Source organism: Vicia villosa, linkage group LG1 (assembly GCF_029867415.1).
Source record: "Vicia villosa cultivar HV-30 ecotype Madison, WI linkage group LG1, Vvil1.0, whole genome shotgun sequence".
NCBI classification, from domain to species: Eukaryota; Viridiplantae; Streptophyta; class Magnoliopsida; order Fabales; family Fabaceae; genus Vicia; species Vicia villosa.
In genome coordinates, this window is record NC_081180.1 from 50,366,457 (window position 1) to 50,389,290 (window position 22,834).

The 22,834-nt window shown below is 32.7% G+C and overlaps 2 protein-coding genes across 2 annotated transcripts; one reads left to right on the plus strand and one right to left on the minus strand.

Moving 5' to 3' along the window:
* The first annotated feature begins 8,909 nt into the window (after positions 1 to 8,909).
* On the plus strand, positions 8,910 to 12,142 carry LOC131637464 (ATP-dependent Clp protease proteolytic subunit-related protein 2, chloroplastic-like). Its single transcript, XM_058908049.1, has 9 exons — positions 8,910 to 9,046; positions 9,136 to 9,179; positions 9,253 to 9,331; positions 9,469 to 9,589; positions 9,858 to 9,995; positions 10,108 to 10,224; positions 11,187 to 11,255; positions 11,358 to 11,453; positions 11,786 to 12,142. Exons 1-9 carry the CDS (start codon positions 8,991 to 8,993, stop codon positions 11,921 to 11,923), a joined length of 858 nt encoding a protein of 285 aa, XP_058764032.1. The 5' UTR covers positions 8,910 to 8,990; the 3' UTR covers positions 11,924 to 12,142.
* Positions 12,143 to 12,685: 543 nt separating this feature from the next.
* LOC131637454 (AT-hook motif nuclear-localized protein 1-like) lies at positions 12,686 to 15,091 on the minus strand. The gene is made up of 5 exons (XM_058908040.1): positions 14,423 to 15,091; positions 13,950 to 14,017; positions 13,722 to 13,853; positions 13,231 to 13,392; positions 12,686 to 13,092 (listed from the first exon to the last, which is right to left on the minus strand). The coding sequence occupies exons 1-5, from the start codon at positions 14,823 to 14,825 to the stop codon at positions 12,856 to 12,858; spliced, it is 1,002 nt and encodes a 333-aa protein (XP_058764023.1). The 5' UTR covers positions 14,826 to 15,091; the 3' UTR covers positions 12,686 to 12,855.
* Positions 15,092 to 22,834: the final 7,743 nt, after the last annotated feature.

Here is a 22,834-nt window from a genome sequence, read left to right on the forward strand (position 1 = left end):
TTTTATAACTGTCTAATCAATTAGATCTTTTTCTTAATCAATTAGATGATGCTTAATTGATTCTATAATACATTGTAACGGTCTCTTAATTCATTGGTAACAAATATATAATAAAATCTTCCATTTTAAGCATCAACAATCAATTATTTGACGTGCTTAGTCAAATTAGGTGAGTTAAAAGGCCCATGGGTTGTTTTTGTTCTAGGCCGACCACCAGGAAGGGGCCTCACTACTTCCATAATCTTCTTAGTACACAAGGATTATTACCCTAATGATCACTAGAGATCTCAACTGAAACTGTATCCAACGGTTCTTCGTATTTCACTCCTAACAAATAACGAGTTTGTTATTTTCCTCTCTTTATATATATAGAGAAAGCGCCAAATTGAAGTAATAAGTTTCAAATACAATTTCATTTCATTATTCTCCCTCACAAATGAACTTGAGCATTAGAGTGATAACCTTGCAGGTCCCTCCTATTTCACAGCATCAGAAGTTGTGATCAACCATCACTGTCGTTCCTTCACTTATTTCTGGTTCAAGATTTATACAACGTCTTGGCCTATAAATATAGAGCTTCTCTATCTCATTTTTCACATCTAGAATATGTGAAAAAACATTTTTTATTTCTCTCATCGCCTCTTTAAGTCTCTCATATTTTCTTACATATTTTAGCCATAATGCTTTATGAATGTTTTTGAGTTTAGCAAGGAATGTTATTCTAGGTGAGGACAAATTTGTAAATTTAGTAAGAGTAGATTTTTCTCTTAGGTAAATAGTTCTTCCTTAATAAGTTTTTATTTTGGTTAGGATTTAAACTATTTTAAAATATCTTGTTTTTATTTGGTGATTTGTTTAAGCATCTATTTGGTTCGTGAGCATCGTCATCGAAGAAAAATTCTCTTTTGATTCGTGAAGATCATCTAGTGATATATCCTAACCCTCCCCGTGGTTGTTCCATTCGACTATGATTTCTTATTGCAGATCCTGACGCTAAGTATGGATGAAGAGGTGACGCAATAGACATTGCATTATCTGCATATGTCGATGCGTTAGTTTGCAGTCTTGCCATCATTGTGGTTGGCATGCCATAAGGATATTCTTTACTACCAAGGGGTAACATAAAATCTTGAGAGAAAAGACAACATAAGGTCTCCCATTATTGCTTGTGTGGCCTTGATGGTAGTTGGAATAGACGCTGAATGTGGTGGTGGGGAAACCTTTACTTCGAGCAATATTGTCCAAACGAGCATTTGCCTTATAGTAGTAGAGGATACTCCAACAATGGTTGAAGTTGTTGCATTACCAACTGTCGATTTGATTGGTTGTTTTTCTACATTTGGAACATTATTATAGGGAGGGGAGGATTGTTTAACTTTGGACGAGCCATTTTAGGAATAGTACTACCACTCCCCAGACGCATACACACTCAACAATTGACAACATTTCATGTATCAATAACTAACAGACAATAAAAGATAATGCTTTTATGTAGAAATTTTAAAATTTTCTTGCACAAATGGGAACTATCGGGCATACCAATTTGTTTACTGATATTTTTAGTAAATCAAATCACATATTTTAGTTCATTTAATGGATTAAACCATAAAAAATCTTGGAGAAAATTTGTGGAGAAAAGTATAATACAAAACATTTGTGATTGGAACTTAAATGTTTGAACGTTGATAAACTGAACGTAAACTCTAAAGGAAACAATATAAAGTTTCTTTGGAAGAAGAAACCAGACAAAAAACATGGTAAATGTCATTAAAATAAATGTGTTAATTGAAAAGACTGAAAGAATTTAAAGAGATGGACGCAGACTCATATATTTTTTCACAAACTATTTCGCTCTGTGACTTATGTACTCTAGTTCTATATAGAAAAAGTAATTTTTGCGACCTCGATTACATGAATTAACATCCCTTATATACTAATACAATGATAATCATTGACAACGGTTATTTCCATCACATATCCCCTTACGCTGGCTTCAACCTCCTATTTTCCTTCCACACATCTTTAATGGTTAAACTGCTGCAAACTACCCATCACGCTAATAACTACTCCCTCCGTCCCAAAATAAGTGTTACATTTGATAAAATTATTTGTCCCAAAATAAGTGTCGCTTTAAGTTTCCAATGTAGTTTTAATTTTTATCTTCTAATTATGCCCTCTAACTAATACTCTTAATTTATTATTCTCTCACTCTGCATTTATGATCATTCAAATACACCAATAATAAACAGGGATACTTTTGTAAAAATACTATTATGTCTCTTTTACTTATCACATTTTCTTAATCTGTGTGAAATGATCAACTATGACAAATATTTTGGGACTGAGAGAGTACCTTTTAACCCCCTAACTGCCTCTGTCGGGATTCTATGGTCGACTCCAATAGTGTTGTTGAAATATCTTTAATGTAGCTGAATTCTAGACTAAAATACACTAAGACCCTAACATGTGATAGACGTCGAATTTGAATCCTTGTTGAAGAATTGATTTGCACAAATTTTCCGAGATTCTGGACAAGTTTTGAAAAGAAAGTGATCATAATCTTGATGATCTGTTCTAGAGACTCTTCCAAACAAAGCCTAATAAGTTAGTCGAACCATTTTGGTCGACGTGACTAGTTGTTGAAGATTAAGTCTCATACTTAGTTATTTTTCAGACGTGATTATTATCATTCTCTCTGTCAAATCCGTCAACTAAAACTTCCGAGCTAATTTTAAACATACTTGCATGATTAGTAGATAATTTTCATGGTAACTATTTTAGAGAATTTCTTTGGAGACCCACCATGGGGAGAACCTCCAGCGAAAAACCAAAAATACCCCTACTTCGAAAATGCATTTCCGAAGTAAATTTTTTTTCAAAATTTTCCCAGAATTCGAAAATACAATTCCGAAAACATCAAATGGGGAGTGTTTTCGGAGATGCATTTCCGAAAACACCTTTTTCACTTTTTGGATCGTTTCGGAAATACATCTCTGAAATATGCAAAAATTGTTTTTTTTTTTTTTTAGTTTTTCTAAACAACGTTTAGTCCCGTATTTTTAATTAAACGAAAACGCTTGCAGTAAACAATGATTGATATAAATAAAATATAACCTGAATAAAATAAGCGACATATCAAAATAAAATACTAATATTATATATACAAGCCGAATAAAATACTAATAGTGTGTGAAAATGTACGTAAATGTCAAGAAATACAAACCGAATACAAAAAAGTCCAAGAAAAAAACCGGAACCCCCTACTGAGTTTGCCTAACCCTAATGCCCTGGGACCTCCTCTGCCTGGTATATGTTGCCGCACTGCCCGCGTCACCGACCATCCTCTTCACGACTGCAACCGCCTCTGGACCGCCCTGCGCGATGATACCTCGGTCCAATGCGTCCCGCCCGAGCATCTCTATCCGCTGGAATATCAGAAGGAGATTAGTGGCATGGTCATCCTTAACCTGCTGGTTCTCCAAGATCTCCTCATATTCTGGCCTAGGAGCGCCGGGAGCGTCGATTGTCATCAAATATGGTAGTGAGCTCCACTCGGGTAACTGTGTCGGGAGCAGCCTCAAACAGTGACCTAGGTATCATCTGCACACATGCAAACTGCCTCATGCACCGCTCCGGCAAATACCTAACCATGGTGTTGGCCCCGCATGCCAACCATCCAGAGTATAAAGCGATGCGATCAAATGGGACAACAGCAGTGTAGTCGGTGAATGGCGTCCAACGGATATCATCGTGAGCAGTACGGTCCAGGTACCCGCGATATGGTCCCACTGCATTGTTCCCCTTTTGGAAAAAGTATCGGGCGGCCCTGGGCATTACATTATCGTACGCAGGACCAATGGCGAAGCCGTGGATGCGGGGGAAGTAGGAGATGATCCAGCCCTGAAACATAAATACGATAATATGTTAAAAATAAATATGAACCATAAATAATTGTGAAATAATTAAAAAGAAACGTATCGTTAGGAGTGTGGCAGATCCAGTCAACTGCCTGGTCCTCCAGTTGGAGGCTTCATTCAGCTTCTGGTATAGGTATACCAGAATAGCTGACCCCCAGTTCCACTGGTGAATGATAGTCAGGTCCATGAAGTAGCAGAGATAAGTCATGTTGACGTATGTTGCACTCTTATCCACAAAGAGTGCAGTGCCTACCAAAAACATGAACCAGCACCAGAGAGCGCACGCACGATGATACTCCGTAAAAAGCTCGTCCTTCGCCTGCTCGAACTCGTCCGCCGCCACTAGGTGGTTCTCATACAACTCTTTCAAGCTGGAGAACCGGATATGGGCCCCACTCGTCGTCCTGCACTCAAACTCAGCCATGTATGAGTCCATACCTAGATAGTCGACCATCCACTCGATCGCCTCGACCCTCTGGATCCGGGAATGGTGCAGCAGTCTCCCTCTGATCGGCAGGTGGAGCAGACAATGAACATCGTGTAATGTGATCGTCAACTCCCCAACCGGTAAGTGGAAAGAAGACGTCTCCCGATGCCACCGCTCCACGAAATCCCCCTGCATGTCATGGCTGATAGTGATATACCCGGTCATGCACAACCCACCGAGACCAGAAGCAGTCACCACATCATTAAACCACTGCGCCTCTGGTTTAAACAGATCAAAAAAATTTCGCGCGTGGTTCACCATTTTTAGCGTCGCCTTTTCGTGTTACAACAAAAACAAAAAAAAAATATTGTTAATTAGACCGTGAAGAAAATGTGAAATAAAAAGCTAAATAAAAAAATGGTTAAATAATAAAGTCGGATAAATTTAAAAAAATACCTCTCCCTCCCAGGCACGTCGAGCGACGTGCTCGTGGTAGGAAATCAGCACGGAAGTGTCCCTAGGCCCTCCCATGTAGCCCTCCTCCTCCTCCTCCCTGTGCGGAGGATCAGCATCAGGTATCTCCTCGTCCTCCTGGTATCTCACCTCCTCCTCCTCCTCCTCCTCCCGCACCTTCTCCTGATGGAAAGAAGATACTCGAGCCAGCCAACTCCTTTATCCAGACAAGGAACCAGGCTCATCCATCTGGTCGGGTACTCGTACTCTACCCGTCTCTGCGTCGATGCCAGCTGCGCCACACGCTCGCGTCTAAACGATGTTGTCTGTGTCTCTCTGCCATGTCTATGACGTGCCTAATTGCTTGCCATTTTCCTGAAAAAATTGAAATCGTTTAGAAAATAAAAATAATCATAGTAAATAATCAAGAAAATAAAAAATGCAAATAATCAAGAAAATTAAAAAAAAAATGCAATTCTGACTCATTTCGGAAGTTCATTTCCGAAACTGGTGAGGGAGGTGTTTTCAGAAATGAACTTTCGTAACCCCCCCGCGAACACCATTTTTGCAGGTTTCATGGCAGGCACCCTAAACACTTCAAAACCAGTTTTTATGCTTCTAAACAACCCTAGAGACTTCTAACAACCTACCCCTATATCATTTTTCTAATTCCTAAAAACCCTATTATGCATTTCAATCATAGATCTAAAGTTTTAGAAACTTACAAATTGAAGGTGATTGTGATGCTTTAGAATGTAGTAGAACAAGTAGATGAAGCCTTTGAAGTAGCCTTGGAAGTTGGTTTGCTGAAAATCTTAGAGAGGTTGAGATTGAAAGTGATTTAGGGTAAATGTGTTTTGGGGGAGGCTGTTTTGTTTAAACAGCAGAACGCGCAATATTTCGGAAATGCATTTTTGAAATGTTGTTTTCGGAAATACATTTTTGAAAAAAAAATTATGTAAAAAAAAAGTGATTTCGGAAATGGATCTCCGAAATCAGTTTTTTTTTAACTTCGGAAATGCATTTCCAAAGTAAATAGGCATTTAGAGAATTTCAGCGAGAGTGGTCAAGAAAGAAGGGAGGTCAACAAAGAAATTTTCATATTTTAATATGGCCCATTTAAAACCGATGTGGGAATATCATTCCATCATAATTCAAAGAGGATAAAACAATTTTTTTTAAGTTGAAAATTCACTCAAATAATATAATCAAAATTATATAAAAATAGTTGGAAAAAAAACCACAACTTGTGTGTTGTTCCTCTTTACACGAGTCTTTGCACTTCTCTAAAAGATCCACAATTTCTAACTAGAGAAATAAAAAGTGTCAAATCAAATTTTCTATAATAAAAAATCAAATATACTTTTTAATTATACTAATTAAATTATCTTACATGATTAAAGATATCATTAAAAAAAAATACTAAATGTTGCCTTAAAATATGGATCATTTTTATCGTCAACAATACATTGAATAATCACGTTATTACCATCCACACATTTATTTAGTAACCAACATTCATACAAAATGAATTTAAAATACATATTTGAATACTCATGAAATTATAACATCATATTCTTGATCAAATTTGGAGTTTTTTTTCAAAGTCATACATTCATTTTGATTGTTTAATTTAATTTACTCCACAATCTATAATATAAGAAAATTAATGGTTGTAGAAAAGTTCAAATTACCCTTATTTGATTTTTTGTCACCACATTAAAATTGTAGTTTTTTGGTCTTTGTAACATAAAGTTCTTAATTTTATTATTAAAATAATACAACTCTTATATTTTATCAAACTTATCAAATCTCTCTCTATTCTCTATTTTTTTTCTCTTTCATCACTTTCCCACTTCTTTTTAAAAAAAAAATCTATCAATCTATAATCTATAATATAAGAAAATTAATGGTTGTGGAAAAGTCCAAAATACCCTTATTTGATTTTTTGCCACCACATTAAAATTGTGGTTTTTTGGTCTTTGTACCATAAATTTCTTAATCTATAATATAAGAAAATTAATGGTTGTGGAAAAGTCCAAAATACCCTTATTTGATTTTTTGCCACCACATTAAAATTGTGGTTTTTTGGTCTTTGTACCATAAAGTTCTTAATTTTATTATTAAAATAATACAACTCTTATATTTTATCAAACTTATCAAATCTCTCTCTATTCTCTATTTTTTTTTCTTTCATCACTTTCTCACATCTTTTTTCAAAAAAAAAAAAACTATCAATCTATAATCTATAATATAAGAAAATTAATGGTTGTGAAAAAGTCCAAAATACCCTTATTTGATTTTTTACCACCACATTAAAATTTTGGTTTTTTGGTCTTTGTACCATAAAGTTCTTAATTTTATTATTAACATAATACAACTCTTAGACCATTTACAATGGGGGTGTTGAAAAAATTATTCAATAGTTGAATGTCTACAATGGTTTGTTGAATGAGGTGTTTAATATGATGTGGATTAATTGGTGTTGAAAAGATTCAACATGTTGAATGAGAAAAAAGTGGGGCCACATGCAACACTTTACACAATTTTATTGGTTGTTGTGATTATTTAGATTTTATTTTCTTTTAATCATTTAAAATTAATTATTTCATAGTAAATAAATTTTTTATTTATTTTTATTTTTATCAAAATTCATTATTTTTTTTCCTCTATAAATAGAGACTTGGTTCATTTGATTTGGACTCATAAAAAAAATTCACTTTTAATTGATAATAGATATTAATATATAATCATAAAAACAAAACTTTAAAAGAAAATAAGAATATGATGTGAGGTAGGGTGTTGAATTTTATTAAACAAAACTATTGTAGTGAAAAAAAATTGAATAGGTGTTGAATTATTAGGTGGAAGAGAGAGAAGATGATGTGGAAGATAAAAAGTGAAAAGTAGGGTGTTGAATAATGTAACCATTGTACATAGTCTTATATTTTATCAAACTTATCAAATCTCTTCCTATTCTATATTTTTTTTTCTCTTTCATCACTTTCTCACTTCTTCCTTCCAAAAAAAATCTATCAATCTATCTATAATATAAGAAACTTAATGGTTGTGGAAAAGTCCAAATTACCCTTATTTGATTTTTTGTCACCACATTAAAATTGTTGTTTTTTGGTCTTTGTAACATAAAGTTCTTAATTTTATTATTAAAATAATACAACTTTTATATTTTATCAAACTTATCAAATCTCTCTCTATTCTCTATTTTTTTCTCTTTCATCACTTTCTCACTTCTTTTTTCAAAAAAAAAACTATCAATCTATAATCTATAAAATAATAAAATTAATGGTTGTGGAAAAATCCAAAATACCCTTATTTATTTTTTTGCCACTACGTTAAAATTGTGGTTTTTTGGTCTTTGTACCATAAAATTTTTAATTTTATTATTAAAATAATATAACTTTTATATTTTATCAAACTTATCAAACCTCTCTCTATTCTCTATTTTTTTTCTCTTTCATCACTTTCTCACTTCTTTCTTCCAAAAAATATATATCAATCTATAATATAAGAAAATTAATGGTTGTGGAAAAGTCCAAAATACCCTTATATTTGTAAATGATACCTAAAAAAAATGAAGTCTGTTTACGGGAAAAAATCTATTATTGACTTAAATATTTTTATATACGAGAAATTGTATTTATGATCAAATATTTTTGATCAGAAAATGGTATACGGGAAAAAATATATTATTGATCTAAATATTTTAATATACGAAAATTTAATATTGATCCAAATATTTTTGTAAATAATACCTAAACAAAATTAATATTTGTATACGGAAAAAAACTATTATTTACGAAAAATGGTATTTATGACCCAAATATTTTTCATTTAAAATGGTATTCGGGAAAAAATTTATTATTGATCTAAATATTTTTATATACGAAATTTACTATTGATCCAAATATTTTTGTAAATGATACCTTAACAAAAATGAAGTCTCTATACGGGAAAAAAATCTATTATTGATTTAAATATTTTTATATACACGGGAAAAAATTTATTATTGATCTAAATATTTTTATATATGAAATAATCAATTATTTATCTAATATATAAAGATAAAGTAAGATGAAGACCATGTCAAAATGACATTTTACTCCTTGTCAAAGTTTTGAAACACAACTTTCATTTCCCTATCCGATATTCTACCCATCATCGTTCACTTCAACATGGCGGTTTCACCTTACGCCGCCGTTTCAACACCGCGTGTTTGTTCTCCGCCTAGGTCAAAACCTCACTCTTCTATTCAATCCTCTAAATTATTCAATTCAATTTCAACTAATTCTCACTGCGTTTTCGCTTTTACCAATGCAGTGTTTCCACTAAAATCAACTCTGGATTGAAACTCCAATCTTTACGTGTGCCCTTTTCTTTCTTCTTATTCAATTTCACCCCTTTCTTTCGTTTTTCGCTTACTGTTTTCATTTGCAGGTCCTCTTGGAGCGCTCTCAGTTTCTTCTAACGTAAATGCTCAGTTTTTCGGTAAAGTTTACAAAGTTCTCAATTTCCGGTAATTCTCATAAACCCTAAATCTGAAAACACAGTGTTTTTGTTTACGCCATTACACTAGAAGGGTTTTTACAAAAGTTATATATATGGTTGTATAAAAAGATTGATATAAGCAGTGCCTAATTTTCATGTTCTCAGGTATGCTAACCAGAAACCAGTTAGGGCACAAATTCAAATGATGCCCATTGGAACTCCTAGAGTCCCCTATAAAACACCTGGTGAAGGAGGTTGGCAATGGGTTGATTTATGGAATGCCCTTGTAAGTTGTTATATCTCGATATATTTATCATTAGGCAATACTCATAGACTATGAAACACAAACACCAGAAATACGATACTAACACTCACACCTCGAACCAATAATAATTTGAAAAAATGAATAAATTAAACGAAATCACAAATGTCGGTGTCAGACACGGACACTGATGCAAACACTCCTTTGTCACATAGTTATGGATCTCATATAAATATCAGATACTTTTTTATGAAGTTAATTTCTACAAAGGACTTTGCATTATTTGATGCAGTATCGAGACCGTATTATCTTCATTGGACAAGATATAGATGAGCAATTTAGTAATCAAATATTGGCAACTATGCTGTATCTGGACAGTATAGATAGCTCCGAGAAGCTCTATATGTACATTAATGGTCCTGGTGGGGATGTAAGTAATGATTCTAGTGTTAGGAGATCAATAGTTGTATCCTTCTGTTTCTTGCTTCATGTTCCTTTAGACTATCGGGTATTTAACTTGCTTCAACTTTCAACATTTGCAGCTTACACCATGCATGGCTCTCTATGATACCATGCAGAGCTTGAAGACTCCTATAGCAACTCATTGTATTGGCCAAGCTTATAATTTTTCAGCGTTTCTTCTTGCAGCTGGAGAAAAGGTGTTGTATTATTCTACTGTCTATTGATACAACTTGTAGAAGTTAAGCTTGTCATAGTACAGAGTTTAATGGTTAGAGATTTTGCAATTTTAATATAATCAAAGATTATCTATGTTAAGGAGTTGTATAGTTAGAGATTTACCTTATCAATATAATTAGGGATGACATATGTTGAATGGACTTAGTACTTACCTACAGAAGTAATACTTTTGCATTATACACAAATATGGTTAAGGGTCATGCTTGACATTTATATATATTTAAAATGAATGTATCATATCATTATATACAACCTTAAAAGAAGAAAATAAGTTATTTTGCAGCTTCTGTAGCCAATGGTGAGTGCCTCGCATGTATTATATTTATAGCCAATGGTGAATGATCATAGTATCTGCAATACCTATTGTGGATTGCATGTTAAAATGAAAAAGTTGGCAGGTTCGATAGTTTGAAAATTCGGAAAGGCAAGCTAAATGAGATGAAAGGACTGTAATAAAATTCTACTTTTTTTTCACTCATCAATTTGAATCAAAATCTTACTCCCAATCTTCAACCTTATGCTCCATTCTGCTTTGTTGTTGCATTCATGTCTAATTGGTTTTGTGATGTTCTTCTGATGAGTCCTTGTGCCTTGCGCTTGCTGTGTTGAGTCCTTGTGCCTTGCGCTTGTGCTTGCTGTGTTGAGTCCTTGTGCCTTGCGCTTGTTGTGTTGAGTCCTTGTGCCTTGCGCTTGTTGTGTTGAGTCCTTGTGCCTTGCGCTTGTTGTGTTGAGTCCTTGTGCCTTGCGCTTGTTGTGTTGAGTCCTTGTGCCTTGCGCTTGTTGTGTTGAGTCCTTGTGCCTTGCGCTTGTTGTGTTGAGTCCTTGTGCCTTGCGCTTGTTGTGTTGAGTCCATTGACATCTCGTGTTATGAAAGTTGTTTTGATGATCGATTAATCTTTTGCAATGTTCTGTCTTATTGAAGGGATATCGTACTGCAATGCCTCTTTCAAGAGTTGCTCTCCAATCTCCAGCAGGCTCTGCTCGGGGCCGGGTATGTCTGTCTTTTGTCCGAGATTGACATCATCAGTAATACCTTGTTTATGTAAGAATGTGTTGCTTTTAATTTTGATGCTAACATCATGAAAACTTTCAGGCTGATGACTTTCGAAATGAAGCAGATGAACTTCTTAGAGTCAGAGATTACCTTTTCGATGAGTTAGCTAGCAAAACCGGCCAGCCCCGTGAGAAGGTCAGTTCACTTTACAATGAATGTAACTCATGGAAATAAATAAGTATTTGAAACTTCTGTTATGGTTTCTATATCATGACTGTATAATTGTTTGACCTATGAACTTACTGCAAGACAAAAAAAGAAGTTCTCGATAAATCATTAGATTTTCTTTGCAGATGAAGTCAAATTCAACTGACACACTGCTTCCACAAGGATATATGTTAATTCAACCTTTTGTTATTTAAGCCTCGTTTTGTGTATCTTAGTTCCTTCTTTCCTAGACGTTTATGTTAAAATTTTATAGAAATTGTATTTGCTGGAAAACTAATGTTTTTAATGCATCTCTTCAGATTACTGAAGACTTGAATAGGATGAAACGATTCAATGCACAAGAGGCCCTTGACTATGGGCTCATTGACAAAATTATCAGGCCACGCCGCATAAAACCCGAGGCACCTAGCAGGAATGCAGGCACAGGCATTGGTTAAGACCTCTTAGTTTACACTCCGTTTATATTTGCAGAACCAGAATGTTTCTCATTTTATTTCCTTAATCAAGTTTGGGAATATGTATAATCTTGGGGTAGTCATATTCTGTTGTTCATATCTTGATGCTCGTTGCTTGAATTCCAACTCTTCATTGTGAAACTTTACGATGTCCTCTATTTTCTCTTGAAAATTTATCACATCTCAGTACATTATTAACAACCTTTACAGCTTTTACCAGTCTTTTTTCATACATGTCTGGATTACTTAAGATGATACTCTTTAGGCTATAACTTTTCTTTTCTTGCAATGGAAAATATGACTATTTTCTATATAGTTTTCAGACTTATGCAATATTGTGGGTTTTATAACTGCGACAAAGTTTTGTTTACTTTTGATCAATACTTTTCTATAGTAAGTTAATCTTTAAGTACCCTTTCATTGTCAAACTTTTTTTCTTATAGCAATAAACATTTTCCAATTTTATTACAAAACCAGAAAAAAATTATTGGAATCAAAGCGATTTGAAATTTCAAAACAAAGTTAACAACATATTGATGTGACAAACACAAAAAATATGGCCATGGAAAAATGAATTTCTGACACTGCTAAGTAGGTTAACAACATATTGATGTGACAAACACAAAAAATATGGCCATGGAAAAATGAATTTCTGACCCTGCTAAGTAGGGATTGAAAACGAAAGAAGGAAGTAAAATGACGATTAAAATGCATTAGGTACTGTCATGTAATAAGAAAGAAAAAGAAAATGAAAAAGAAAGTGAGATAAAACATATGCTGGTCCTGATACATCCAGAGTTCAATAACCTTAACACAACAAACAAACAAGGAAAAGCGAGACAATAATTAGGAACCCCATTAGTGTTGTAAGCAGCTAAATACAAATGCATATGTATAAGGGATTCCTTAAGAAATCAACCGCCAGGAAGTGCTACATTAATGTCAGAAACAGGTTTTTCCTTCGCTTCTGGTGCTTGCACAGCAGACCAATTATCTCCACGGAAGGAAGTTACTGATGATAGAATAGGTATTGGATCAAGAGTAGGGATGGGAACAACAGCAGCCGTTGTCACAGTTGATATCACATCATGTTTCTGATTTCTTGCCTTTTGCTCATTGTGGTTTTCTGCCATAAAACTACCAACCACTACCTGATTGAGACATGTTTGAAATAAGAATGATCAGAGTCAAATAAGCCTGGTATGAAGTAGAAAATACAAAATCACTAGGTAATGCAAATGCATGTTGCTAGAAATGGAGTTGTCTCTTATGGATAGAAGAACACATACCTGCACTGGACTTGCAGCCACCAATAGACCAGCTACTCCTCCACCAACAACACGGCCATCAGGACTTGATAAAGAAACACTCATACCACCTGATCTGCTCCGTGTTCCTCCGCTATCGTTTGGCATGAAAGAACCAGATAAAGAAAGAATTTCAAACAGTCCCTGTAGAAACAGCAGCAAGGAAGATGAGATTTTCACCCATAAAGGACATCACAAGTTTCAGAAGGCTAAAGAAGCAGTAATACTTAAAACACAAATGCAGAATGGAAAACATGGATGTTTGATGAAGATCCAACACTTGTATTTTAAATCGAATTTAAAATACATGATTAAATATGAGTTGCCTGATATTCAATCAACGACTGAAACATGTAACTGATCAATGTGCAAAAATAATCCAATTCCAGGATATGCTCAAATGCATAATGGAGCAATATGAAAGTCTCTACTATGAGAAGAAACAATACAATAAATATGCACAAACTTTTCACCTCATATGTCAATGTGCCCCCAGAAGCATCGGGCTGACGAAGTGTGACACTTTTTATGACACCATTTGCTGAAAGAACGCATAAAGCTCGAGGCCCTTGCTGAGAAAATGATATCACCTTCATAGTAACATCCTAAGATAACCAAAAGAAAAATCATTGTCCATCGCCGGTTAGACTATTTTCCAGTTATCACAGTATAGGCAATAGATTACTTCTTCTGAAATTTACCTCTCCAGTATTAACAGTAATGATGTGAGGTGTGAAATTTGAACCAGCTGAGCTAGGAACCCATTCACCTAAAGTCATAACAATCCATATGATCAAGTAAGCTATAGATGTATTGGAAGGAAGGACCACTTAAATGCGTAAGTTAGTTACTAGTAAATTGATTTTGACTGAATTGATAATGTTAAATTGATTATGGTTATAAGTGATTTGAAGCATTAAGTTTAAGTTGAAGTTTGAAAGCTTCTGAATATCAGACATAACAAGATTCCACCCTACAATACACTACAGACCCACAAAGCTAAGTCACCTTTTAGGACTACATCACATTATCAAAGGTCCCACATCTAAAACCACTTCCACATAAGTCAACAACCGATTACAAATTTTCAACAACACAAAGAGACCCAAACAAACACAACACAATCCAAAATAGTAACATTTCATACTCAAAATAGTTAGTTATCAATCAATACCTATATTTTCCAACTCGAACTTCGCTTTGCTCACCGAACTAACTGGCCGCACTTTCGCACGCTTCTCCGCCGTGAAGTCGATCACCGGCGGCAACGGAGCAGACGAAGATATCGGCTTCGGAGACAGCGCCATCCTCACCGAACCGTCCGCTGCATACTTCCTCGGCCGGCCTCTCTTCTTTTTCTCAGGAACCGTCGTATCTACCGGAGACACCGTCACCGCCACCACCGCCGTTTGCGGCGGATTCTGCGGCTGAGAATTTCCTTGAACCGCTGTAGTAAACTGAACTGCCGATCCACCGGTCGGAGTTTGGTTGTCGGTTCTCGGTGCTACATGATACTCCGACGGAGCATCCGATCCCACCACCGTAACGCCACCACTAACACCGCCGCCAGCCTCCATGTTTTCAAACAGTTATTAACTTCAATTTCTCATTATTTTCTTCAAACTTCACTGCTATGCTGGTAAATATTTTTTCCAAAAATAAAAACAGATGAAAAACTTAAAACTAAAATTTAAATTAAAAGTTAAAAAATCTGAGCATAAAATTGCACCATTTGCATAAATTTCATCGTTAAAAAAATTGCAGAATTTTAAAGAGAAAAAAAAAATCTGGTTTTGAGAAAATAGAAGGAAAATAAGGGAGTGAAATTTGAAAATTTTTGGAGTTTCCAAAGGAAATGAAAATGTCCAATTTAATAAAATGTCCTAACTTTCCTAAGTGTGTCCAAATTGAGATTAAAAAATTAAACAGGAAAAGGAGAGATTTGTATTAAAATATTATTTGTATGAATTAATATTAAATGAATAAATAATATTTAACATAAATAATTATTAGGATATGGTTGGAATCTGGTGGAGAAATATATAAAATAATTTTAAAGTTGTTGGGAGGGCTTTCTTTTTCTTTCCCCATTTTAAAATTATATTTTATGGAAATGGGGAAAATAAAATAGAGATTACCATATGGGATTATTATTATATTAGATTAGATTAATATTTAATGGTAAAGTAAAATAGGTTGCCTAGAAATAAAGAAATTGTCTTGGAAAGGAAAGGAAAACTCTGGCTTTTTTGTTTTTTCACGCTTAAGCAAAATAAATAATTGTTTATTTATGAGTGGAAAAAATTGTAAAGCAAATCATTCATAAATTGTGTCTTCATTTAATTAGAGAGGAGTATATACATTATGAATGAGTCAACAAACAAGTAGGGCGAGTATCCCTTATACTCTGTGTGAATGTGAATTTCATTGCCTATTAAAAAAAAAAAAAAAACAAACAAGTAGGTAGTATAGCATACACAAAACATATACATATAGTATTAAAGTGTTTGCTTAAGTTCCAATATTTTTCCACCACAAACGACTTATTTTTCAAAGTCCAACCATGCCTAATTGTTGACTTCATTCAAGCACTTTTTTTTTTTTAATATTAGTTATTCAGATTTAAAAAAATAGATTTTTTTTTATATTTTTAAAAATAAATTTTACAAAATCATTTTTTAAATATTATAAAATTTCTTATATTTTTTTTAAAATTAAAACATTAATTTTAATATTCTAAAACATAAACAAATATTATTAAAGACCAAAACATAGACAAAATTTTAATTTTTAAAAAAAAGTTATATTTCAAAATTGATTTTGATGAAACTTTATTTAAAATAGCTTCAAAATTAAGTGACTTTTTGAAATGATATCCAAAAAAAGTTTTAATAAAACGATAAAATACTTAAAATAACTATTCATACCAAATTTTTAGTTAAAGCTTTTATGAAAAGTTTCTTTGTACATTTACACAAAATTATGTGAAATTATAAAAAAAAATATTTAAAATAAAAATCAAAACAAACGAACTCATAATAACAAGAGTCTTAGAAGCTATACTGTCTAACAAAATATATTGTTTCTATCTTTATATTATGTGTTTATATATATATATATACTATAGTTTTAAAAAAAAATGGTTATTGACAAAGAGGTTTCGCCCTTTGATTGGGCGGAAGAGTGTAAAAAAGAAAGGTTACACCCATTGCTATGGGAGAACCTTCTAAAATGTGCTTATTTTTTATTTATTAATATAATAATTAAATAAGAATTAAATAAAAATAAAATTACAATAAATTGATCTTGACGAGGTCGGAGTAATCGATGACCAGTGTCACGGTAAGGAGTTTGTAAAATTCGCGTAGACATTTTACGAGGCATGTCATCATTTATAAATCCAGTCGTCGACCATTTCTTCATTTATAAATTCAGTCGTCGTCGCATTGCCATAACTTAACCTGGTTTCCTCGTTATTCTAGTTTTGTTGGGTGGTGGTAGACATTGTGGTTTGCATGAAGGGGACGTAATGCTCTTGTGATGAACACGGGGTAAATTATTATGGTAGAAATGCAAACACTTCCCATATATACAGATGACGACACTATTATTGATGGGAAACAAATCTTCCACCGACTATCTAGGCATTCCGACCATGCATAAGAGGTTTTTCATATTGCAAGCCTATACTTCAAATTGATGGTACCTGATTATATGGTAAGTACAAGGGTACGCTACTTATGGCGGTAGAAAAGGATGACAACCGTAATATTTTTCCAGTTGCTTTTGCCCTTGTGGAAAGTGAGAGGGCTGATGGTTGGGGGTTCTTTCTAAATAACTTGAGAATGTATGTTGCTCCTCAACCAGGCATATGTTTGATTTTAGAAAGACATGCATCGATCGAAAGTGCATAAAATAATCCAGATAATGGTTAACATAATCCGTCATTTGTGCATGTCTACTGTATCAGACACATTGCACAAAATTTCATGAGGGAAATCCAAAACATAAACCTCAGAATTTTTTTATTAACATGGGTAAGTATATATTTTCTAAGATTATATCTTAGTCAATAATATATTATAACATTAACCCATTTTTTATAACTTATAGGGTATGCTTTAAACCAACCAAAATTTCAATATTACTGGAGTGAAATTGGTTTGGCTAATGGTCATGCTTTAAGGTGGGTAGAAAATATTTCAATAGAAAAATGGACAAGGGCATTTGACGAGGGTCGGCGTTGGGGTCACATGACAACGAACTTCGTCGAGTCAATGAATTCAGTATTTAAAGACCTTGTTTTCTTGCCCATGAATTACAAACCCTTCTGGTTGATCCATATAGATTTCTTCTTCTAAGTCACCATTTAAAAAGATGTTTTAACATCCATTTGGTGTATTATTAAGTTATAAATAGTAACAATTGAAATCAAAACCCTAATGGATGTAATTCTAGTGAATGGAGAAAAAGTATCGAAGAAATCTATAATTTCTCTCTGCCAAAAACCTTTGGCTACAAGTCGAGCCTTGCACTTATCAACTGTTCTATCAGGTTTTAGTTTCTTTTTCAAAACTCATTTACAACCGATTGGTTTGCAACCGGGAGGCGAGTCTACTAAGTTATATGTCATGTTAGATTCTATAGACCCTATCTCATTGTTAATAGCTTCTTGAAACAAATATGCATCCAAAGATGACAAGGCTTCTTGAAGATTTGTTGGATCTTCTTATATAGTATAAATCGTATAATTGATCCCATAGTCTTAAGCAACTCTTACTCTTTTATTACATCGAAATTATGTTTTTACTTCGTCGTTGCTTTATGTGCTTCTTATCCTAAGAATATGACTCGAATCAGTGCCCACACTATTTCTCGATTTAAAAGGAAATTTATCTTCATAGAACCCAACGTCATTTGATTCTAAGATCACTTTAACATTTGGGTCATAAAACCTATATGCCTTACTTTTAGCTGCACATACAATAAATACACATTCATAGGCTCTACTAGCGAGTTAAACTCGCTTCAGATCCATAATTCTGACTTAAGTCAAATAACCCCAAGTTCTAAAGTAAGACAAGTTTGGTTTTCTTTTCTTCAATATCTCATAAGGAGATATATTATTTTTAGACTTGAGAACTCTATTCATGAAATAACAAATAGTTAATAAATTTCCCCTCCCTCACCAGTGAAGAGCAATACTAGTATTTAACATAATTGCAACAATAAGTTCAATAAGAATTCTATAATTTCTATCTACTTTACCATTTATTTCATGAGAATATGGTGCAGACGTTTCATGTACAATTCAATGTTGTTTATAAAATTCATTAAATAAACTGAAATCATATTTAGATCCCTTGTCACTACGGAGTTTCTTAATCTTCTTACTAAATTGAATTTCAATTTCATTTACAAAAGTCTTATATAGCATTGACTAAACCCTGTCTTATTTAGTAGAAAACTAGAGATAAGATTCTTTATAATCTTATAGGTATGCATGACATCCTTCAAGGTTAAATTCTTTTCGGAGGTGGACTTCAACTCCACGTCTCTAATATCGACAATGTTAATGGTGTAGACAACTTCCAACAATACTTTCTTATGTGTGTGTGTTTTGAATATTCCACGATCATAACAAACATGACAAAGGAGTCAATATAATCCATCAACCATCAAATTCACCAATCATGTTGATTTTAGTGATCAAAGCAATAAGTTGCTCAATAGTTAGGTTAACTTGTGCAATAGGGATAACGCATGGCTTAAGCCATATCTTACATCTCTTAATCATATGACCTGGTTTTCCATAACTAAAGCCAGATAAAACACCAGTGTCATTTCTTTATGGTGGTGGTGGTTGTTGCCTATCAATTGGCGTAATTGGGGCCCTTGAAGGGTTCTCATTCTTAATTAGGTTCACAACATTGCGGTTCTAATTTTTTAACCATTTTCCAAATGGCTTCAGAACTAACATTTTCTTTTTGTTGTTTGAAACAACCAAGACGTTTTCTTTTTAATCTTGTCTCTAAGATTCTTCTTCAATTCGAAAGTGAATAATCAGATTCTCACTTAAATTTTTATTTATTTTGTGGCAAAATAGATTTTTTTTTTCTAAAAAGTTTCAAACTAGTGGTAGTTTGTCAATAATAAAAGTAATTTGAAAGACTTCTTCTAAATACATATCTTTGATGATGATCTCATAATCAATTTTTTTTTAAAGTTCGTAACACTGAATCTTCACAGACCTTTCATCCATACCATCTAATACTTTACATAGTCGCTAACTACATACTACTTTGCTCCAACTTCTTCGGTGTCATCCAAGCCTCTTAAACATGTTTTGTAATATCGCAGCTAATGTAATAATCATATAGATCATCTACTAGTCCAATCATAATACGATTTTGTAAGGATAATCATTTTTTCCCATAATGTTATTTTTTGTCCTGAGCTGTAAATCATTTGATTAAATATGTACATCAGATTCACCTTCAACACAATTAAGTGTTCCATCTAAATCAATAGATTTCTTACCGTTAATTTCTTTCGTAACCATGGCAGTTCAAAACGTCTTAAAATACTTGTTTTATGGTTTAGAAATATTGCCACAAAAGAAATGACCAGGTTGAGTCGTGGACTACATCATTCTCTTTAAGACTTCTTGCATCACTGTCCAAAATTATGCAAAGCACTCACTCAACCATGACGCCTCCAGGATCAAACAATGGTAGGTAATCGGTTTAGAAATACATCCTCTGATGGTACAAAAACTATTTGAATATGATATAAATACCACTCGTGGTATCTGGCTTACCGACCAGTCATATTAATTTCTCAAACTGTAAACTCGGTTTTTTGAGGCGAACTGACTCCTTGCTCTTTTTATATTTTTTATTTTTTTTATTATTATTTTTTTGCAAGAGTCGCCACCGACTTTTATTTTATCCAAAAAAGGAAAGGCATAAAAGAACAGGAAAGACCTTTTGACAGATTTTGGGTTCGGGGGGTTGGTTATACAAAGGGAAGGTTTTAAGCACCCTTTGTATCCATGGTTATCCATGGGCTCTTAATTGCTTAGCTCACTTTTTTAAATGCTTTGTTGATTTGAAAATAGAAGAAGTGAAGATGGACAATAGGTCACATAGGTCTCTGAAGAGTTTCACCGGGAATAATGCCCTTCAAATACCAGATGAAAGTTTTGAAAATAGATGAGAAGTTTTGAAAATTCGTTGTTTGAAAATGGAAGTGTTTGAGCAAGCAATTAGGAGTTACTTACTCTTAATTTATAAGATCTTTCCTGTATGTTAGCAAAATAGACAAATAGAAAATAGCAGAAACATAAATAATATGTCCAAATGGACAAAGAGAAAATAACAGAAACATAAATAATACGTCCAATTGGACAAAGAAAAAATAGCATAAACATAAATAATACGTCCAAATGGACAAAGAGAAAATAACAGAAGCATAAATAATATGTTCAAATGGACAAAGAAAAAATAGCATAAACATAAATAATATGTCCAAATGGACAAAGAAAAAATAACAGAAACATAAATAATATGTCCAAATGGACAAAGAAAAAATAGCGGAAACATAAATAATATGTCCAAATGGACAAAGAGAAAATAGCGGAAACATAAATAATATGTCCAAATGGACAAAGAGAAAATAGCGGAAACATAAATAATATGTCCAAATGGACAAAGAAAAAATAGTAGAAATATAAATAATATGTCCAAATGGACAAAGAAAAAATAGCAGAAATATAAATAATATGTCCAAATGGACAAAGAAAAAATGACAGAAATATAAATAATATGTCCAAGTGGACAAAGAAAAAATAACAGAAATATAAATAATATGTCCGAGTGGACAAAGAAAAAATAACATAAACATAAATAATATGTCCAAATGGACAAAGAAAAAATGACAGAAATATAAATAATATGTCCAAGTGGACAAAGAAAAAATAACAGAAATATAAATAATATGTCCGAGTGGACAAAGAAAAAATAACATAAACATAAATAATATGTCCAAATGGACAAAGAAAAAATGACAGAAACATAAATAATATGAATAATAAAATAAAGTATAAAGCAAGAAATATAAAGAACAATATAATAAAATGCGGAATTTAAAGTTAATTGTTAGATGTTAAATATAACCATCTTGAAACTTGTCAAGTATGTTATCAAAGTTAGTAATAAAGATTGATGGTGAGTGAAGGATGTTCTCGGATTTAAATTCAATGGAACTTTATCAGAAGCTTGATAAAATCATAGCGACTACACGATAAAATTCCATAAGTCTTAAATCAACCGCATACAATTCTCTTCCATGTTTGATCTTTTTTATCCCAATTCAAGACAAAGAAAAAGATAAGAAATAATATCAAATAATAAATAAATATAAATATAAAACAAATTAAGCTTAATATTTTTTGTGATTTTCTTGGAATTGATTTTTTAGTTAATTAACAAACTAATTAAACAAATAATTATACAAATAATTAAACTTAACAAAAAATATTCTTTTTTATGTCAAAAATTAGATTATAAAAATATAAACCTAAATCTAAAAGGAAAATATTTTTGGAGTTTTTTGATTGGTTGAAAATAATTAAAAAAAAAAGCAATATTTACATAATTACTAATTAATTAAGCAAAATAAATTAATTATGAAAAGAAATAAAATATTTTTATGTTAAAAATTAAATAAACATTTTATCAACTTAAAACTAAAATTAAAACATTTTTTTTGAGAAATTGAAAATATGCATAAATATGGAGTTTTTAATTCATGAACTCCTAACACTACTACATATTAAAAATTACATTGTACTTACTCTATGATGTTCCAAGAGTGGAATAGAGTGATTGAAATTGATTGAAAGTGGCTATTTGAATGAGCCTTGATTTTTACAAGTTTCTTGAAACTTTTGAAAAATATAAAACTTATGCTATGCTTTTGGAGTGTGTTGTTATTCTTCTCTTGTTCCTCCTCCTCTTTTTTCTCTCCCTTGAATGAAGAAAATGAAGTTCTATTTATAGGCAAAGAGTCTGATCTTGGAAGCCTTGCAAGTGGAAATTGTCATGATTGATTTTGTGGAAAAAATATGATAATGGAATATTTTCAATGAGTGTATTTCTTAACCATGGTTAAAACACTCAAGTATTATTCTCTTCAATCTTGCAATAATATATTTAAACATCTTGAATTGGTCTTGATTGGCAACCATAAGCATCTTTGATAATATCTTTGAATTATCTCACTTTAATTAAACTTTAAATGAATAAAATTTAATTAAAATGAAATAAAAATGTCATGAATCATGGATGGGTCGTGGATGCCCTTTAAACATATGAGAATCAAGATTGAATCACAAAAGAATTGGCCTTTTTGAAAAAAAATCAAATTTTGGTCATTACTTGTTTCATGCATTTTTCCAAAAAAGGTCAACTTCATCAAGGCATATCTCCCTCAATTTTGATCCTATGAAAGTGTTCTTTAACTTTTTGGAAAGCCCAAGATGTCCTCTACAAGACACTTTGGAAGCGTTTTTGCATTTGGAGAA

What these genes read in the sequence shown, in the direction of transcription:
- LOC131637464 (XM_058908049.1), top strand. Translation starts at nt 8,991, where the DNA reads ATGGCGGTTTCACCTTACGCCGCCGTTTCAACACCGCGTGTTTGTTCT. An exon ending in ATTGAAACTCCAATCTTTAC is followed by an intron (nt 9,180 to 9,252) that starts GTGTGCCCTTTT and finishes TTTCATTTGCAG; the next exon opens with GTCCTCTTGGAGCGCTCTCA. An exon ending in CAGGCTCTGCTCGGGGCCGG is followed by an intron (nt 11,256 to 11,357) that starts GTATGTCTGTCT and finishes GAAAACTTTCAG; the next exon opens with GCTGATGACTTTCGAAATGA.
- LOC131637454 (XM_058908040.1), bottom strand. Translation starts at nt 14,825, where the DNA reads ATGGAGGCTGGCGGCGGTGTTAGTGGTGGCGTTACGGTGGTGGGATCG. An exon ending in GTTCGAGTTGGAAAATATAG is followed by an intron (nt 14,018 to 14,422) that starts GTATTGATTGAT and finishes TTATGACTTTAG; the next exon opens with GTGAATGGGTTCCTAGCTCA. An exon ending in GGGGCACATTGACATATGAG is followed by an intron (nt 13,393 to 13,721) that starts GTGAAAAGTTTG and finishes CTGTTTCTACAG; the next exon opens with GGACTGTTTGAAATTCTTTC.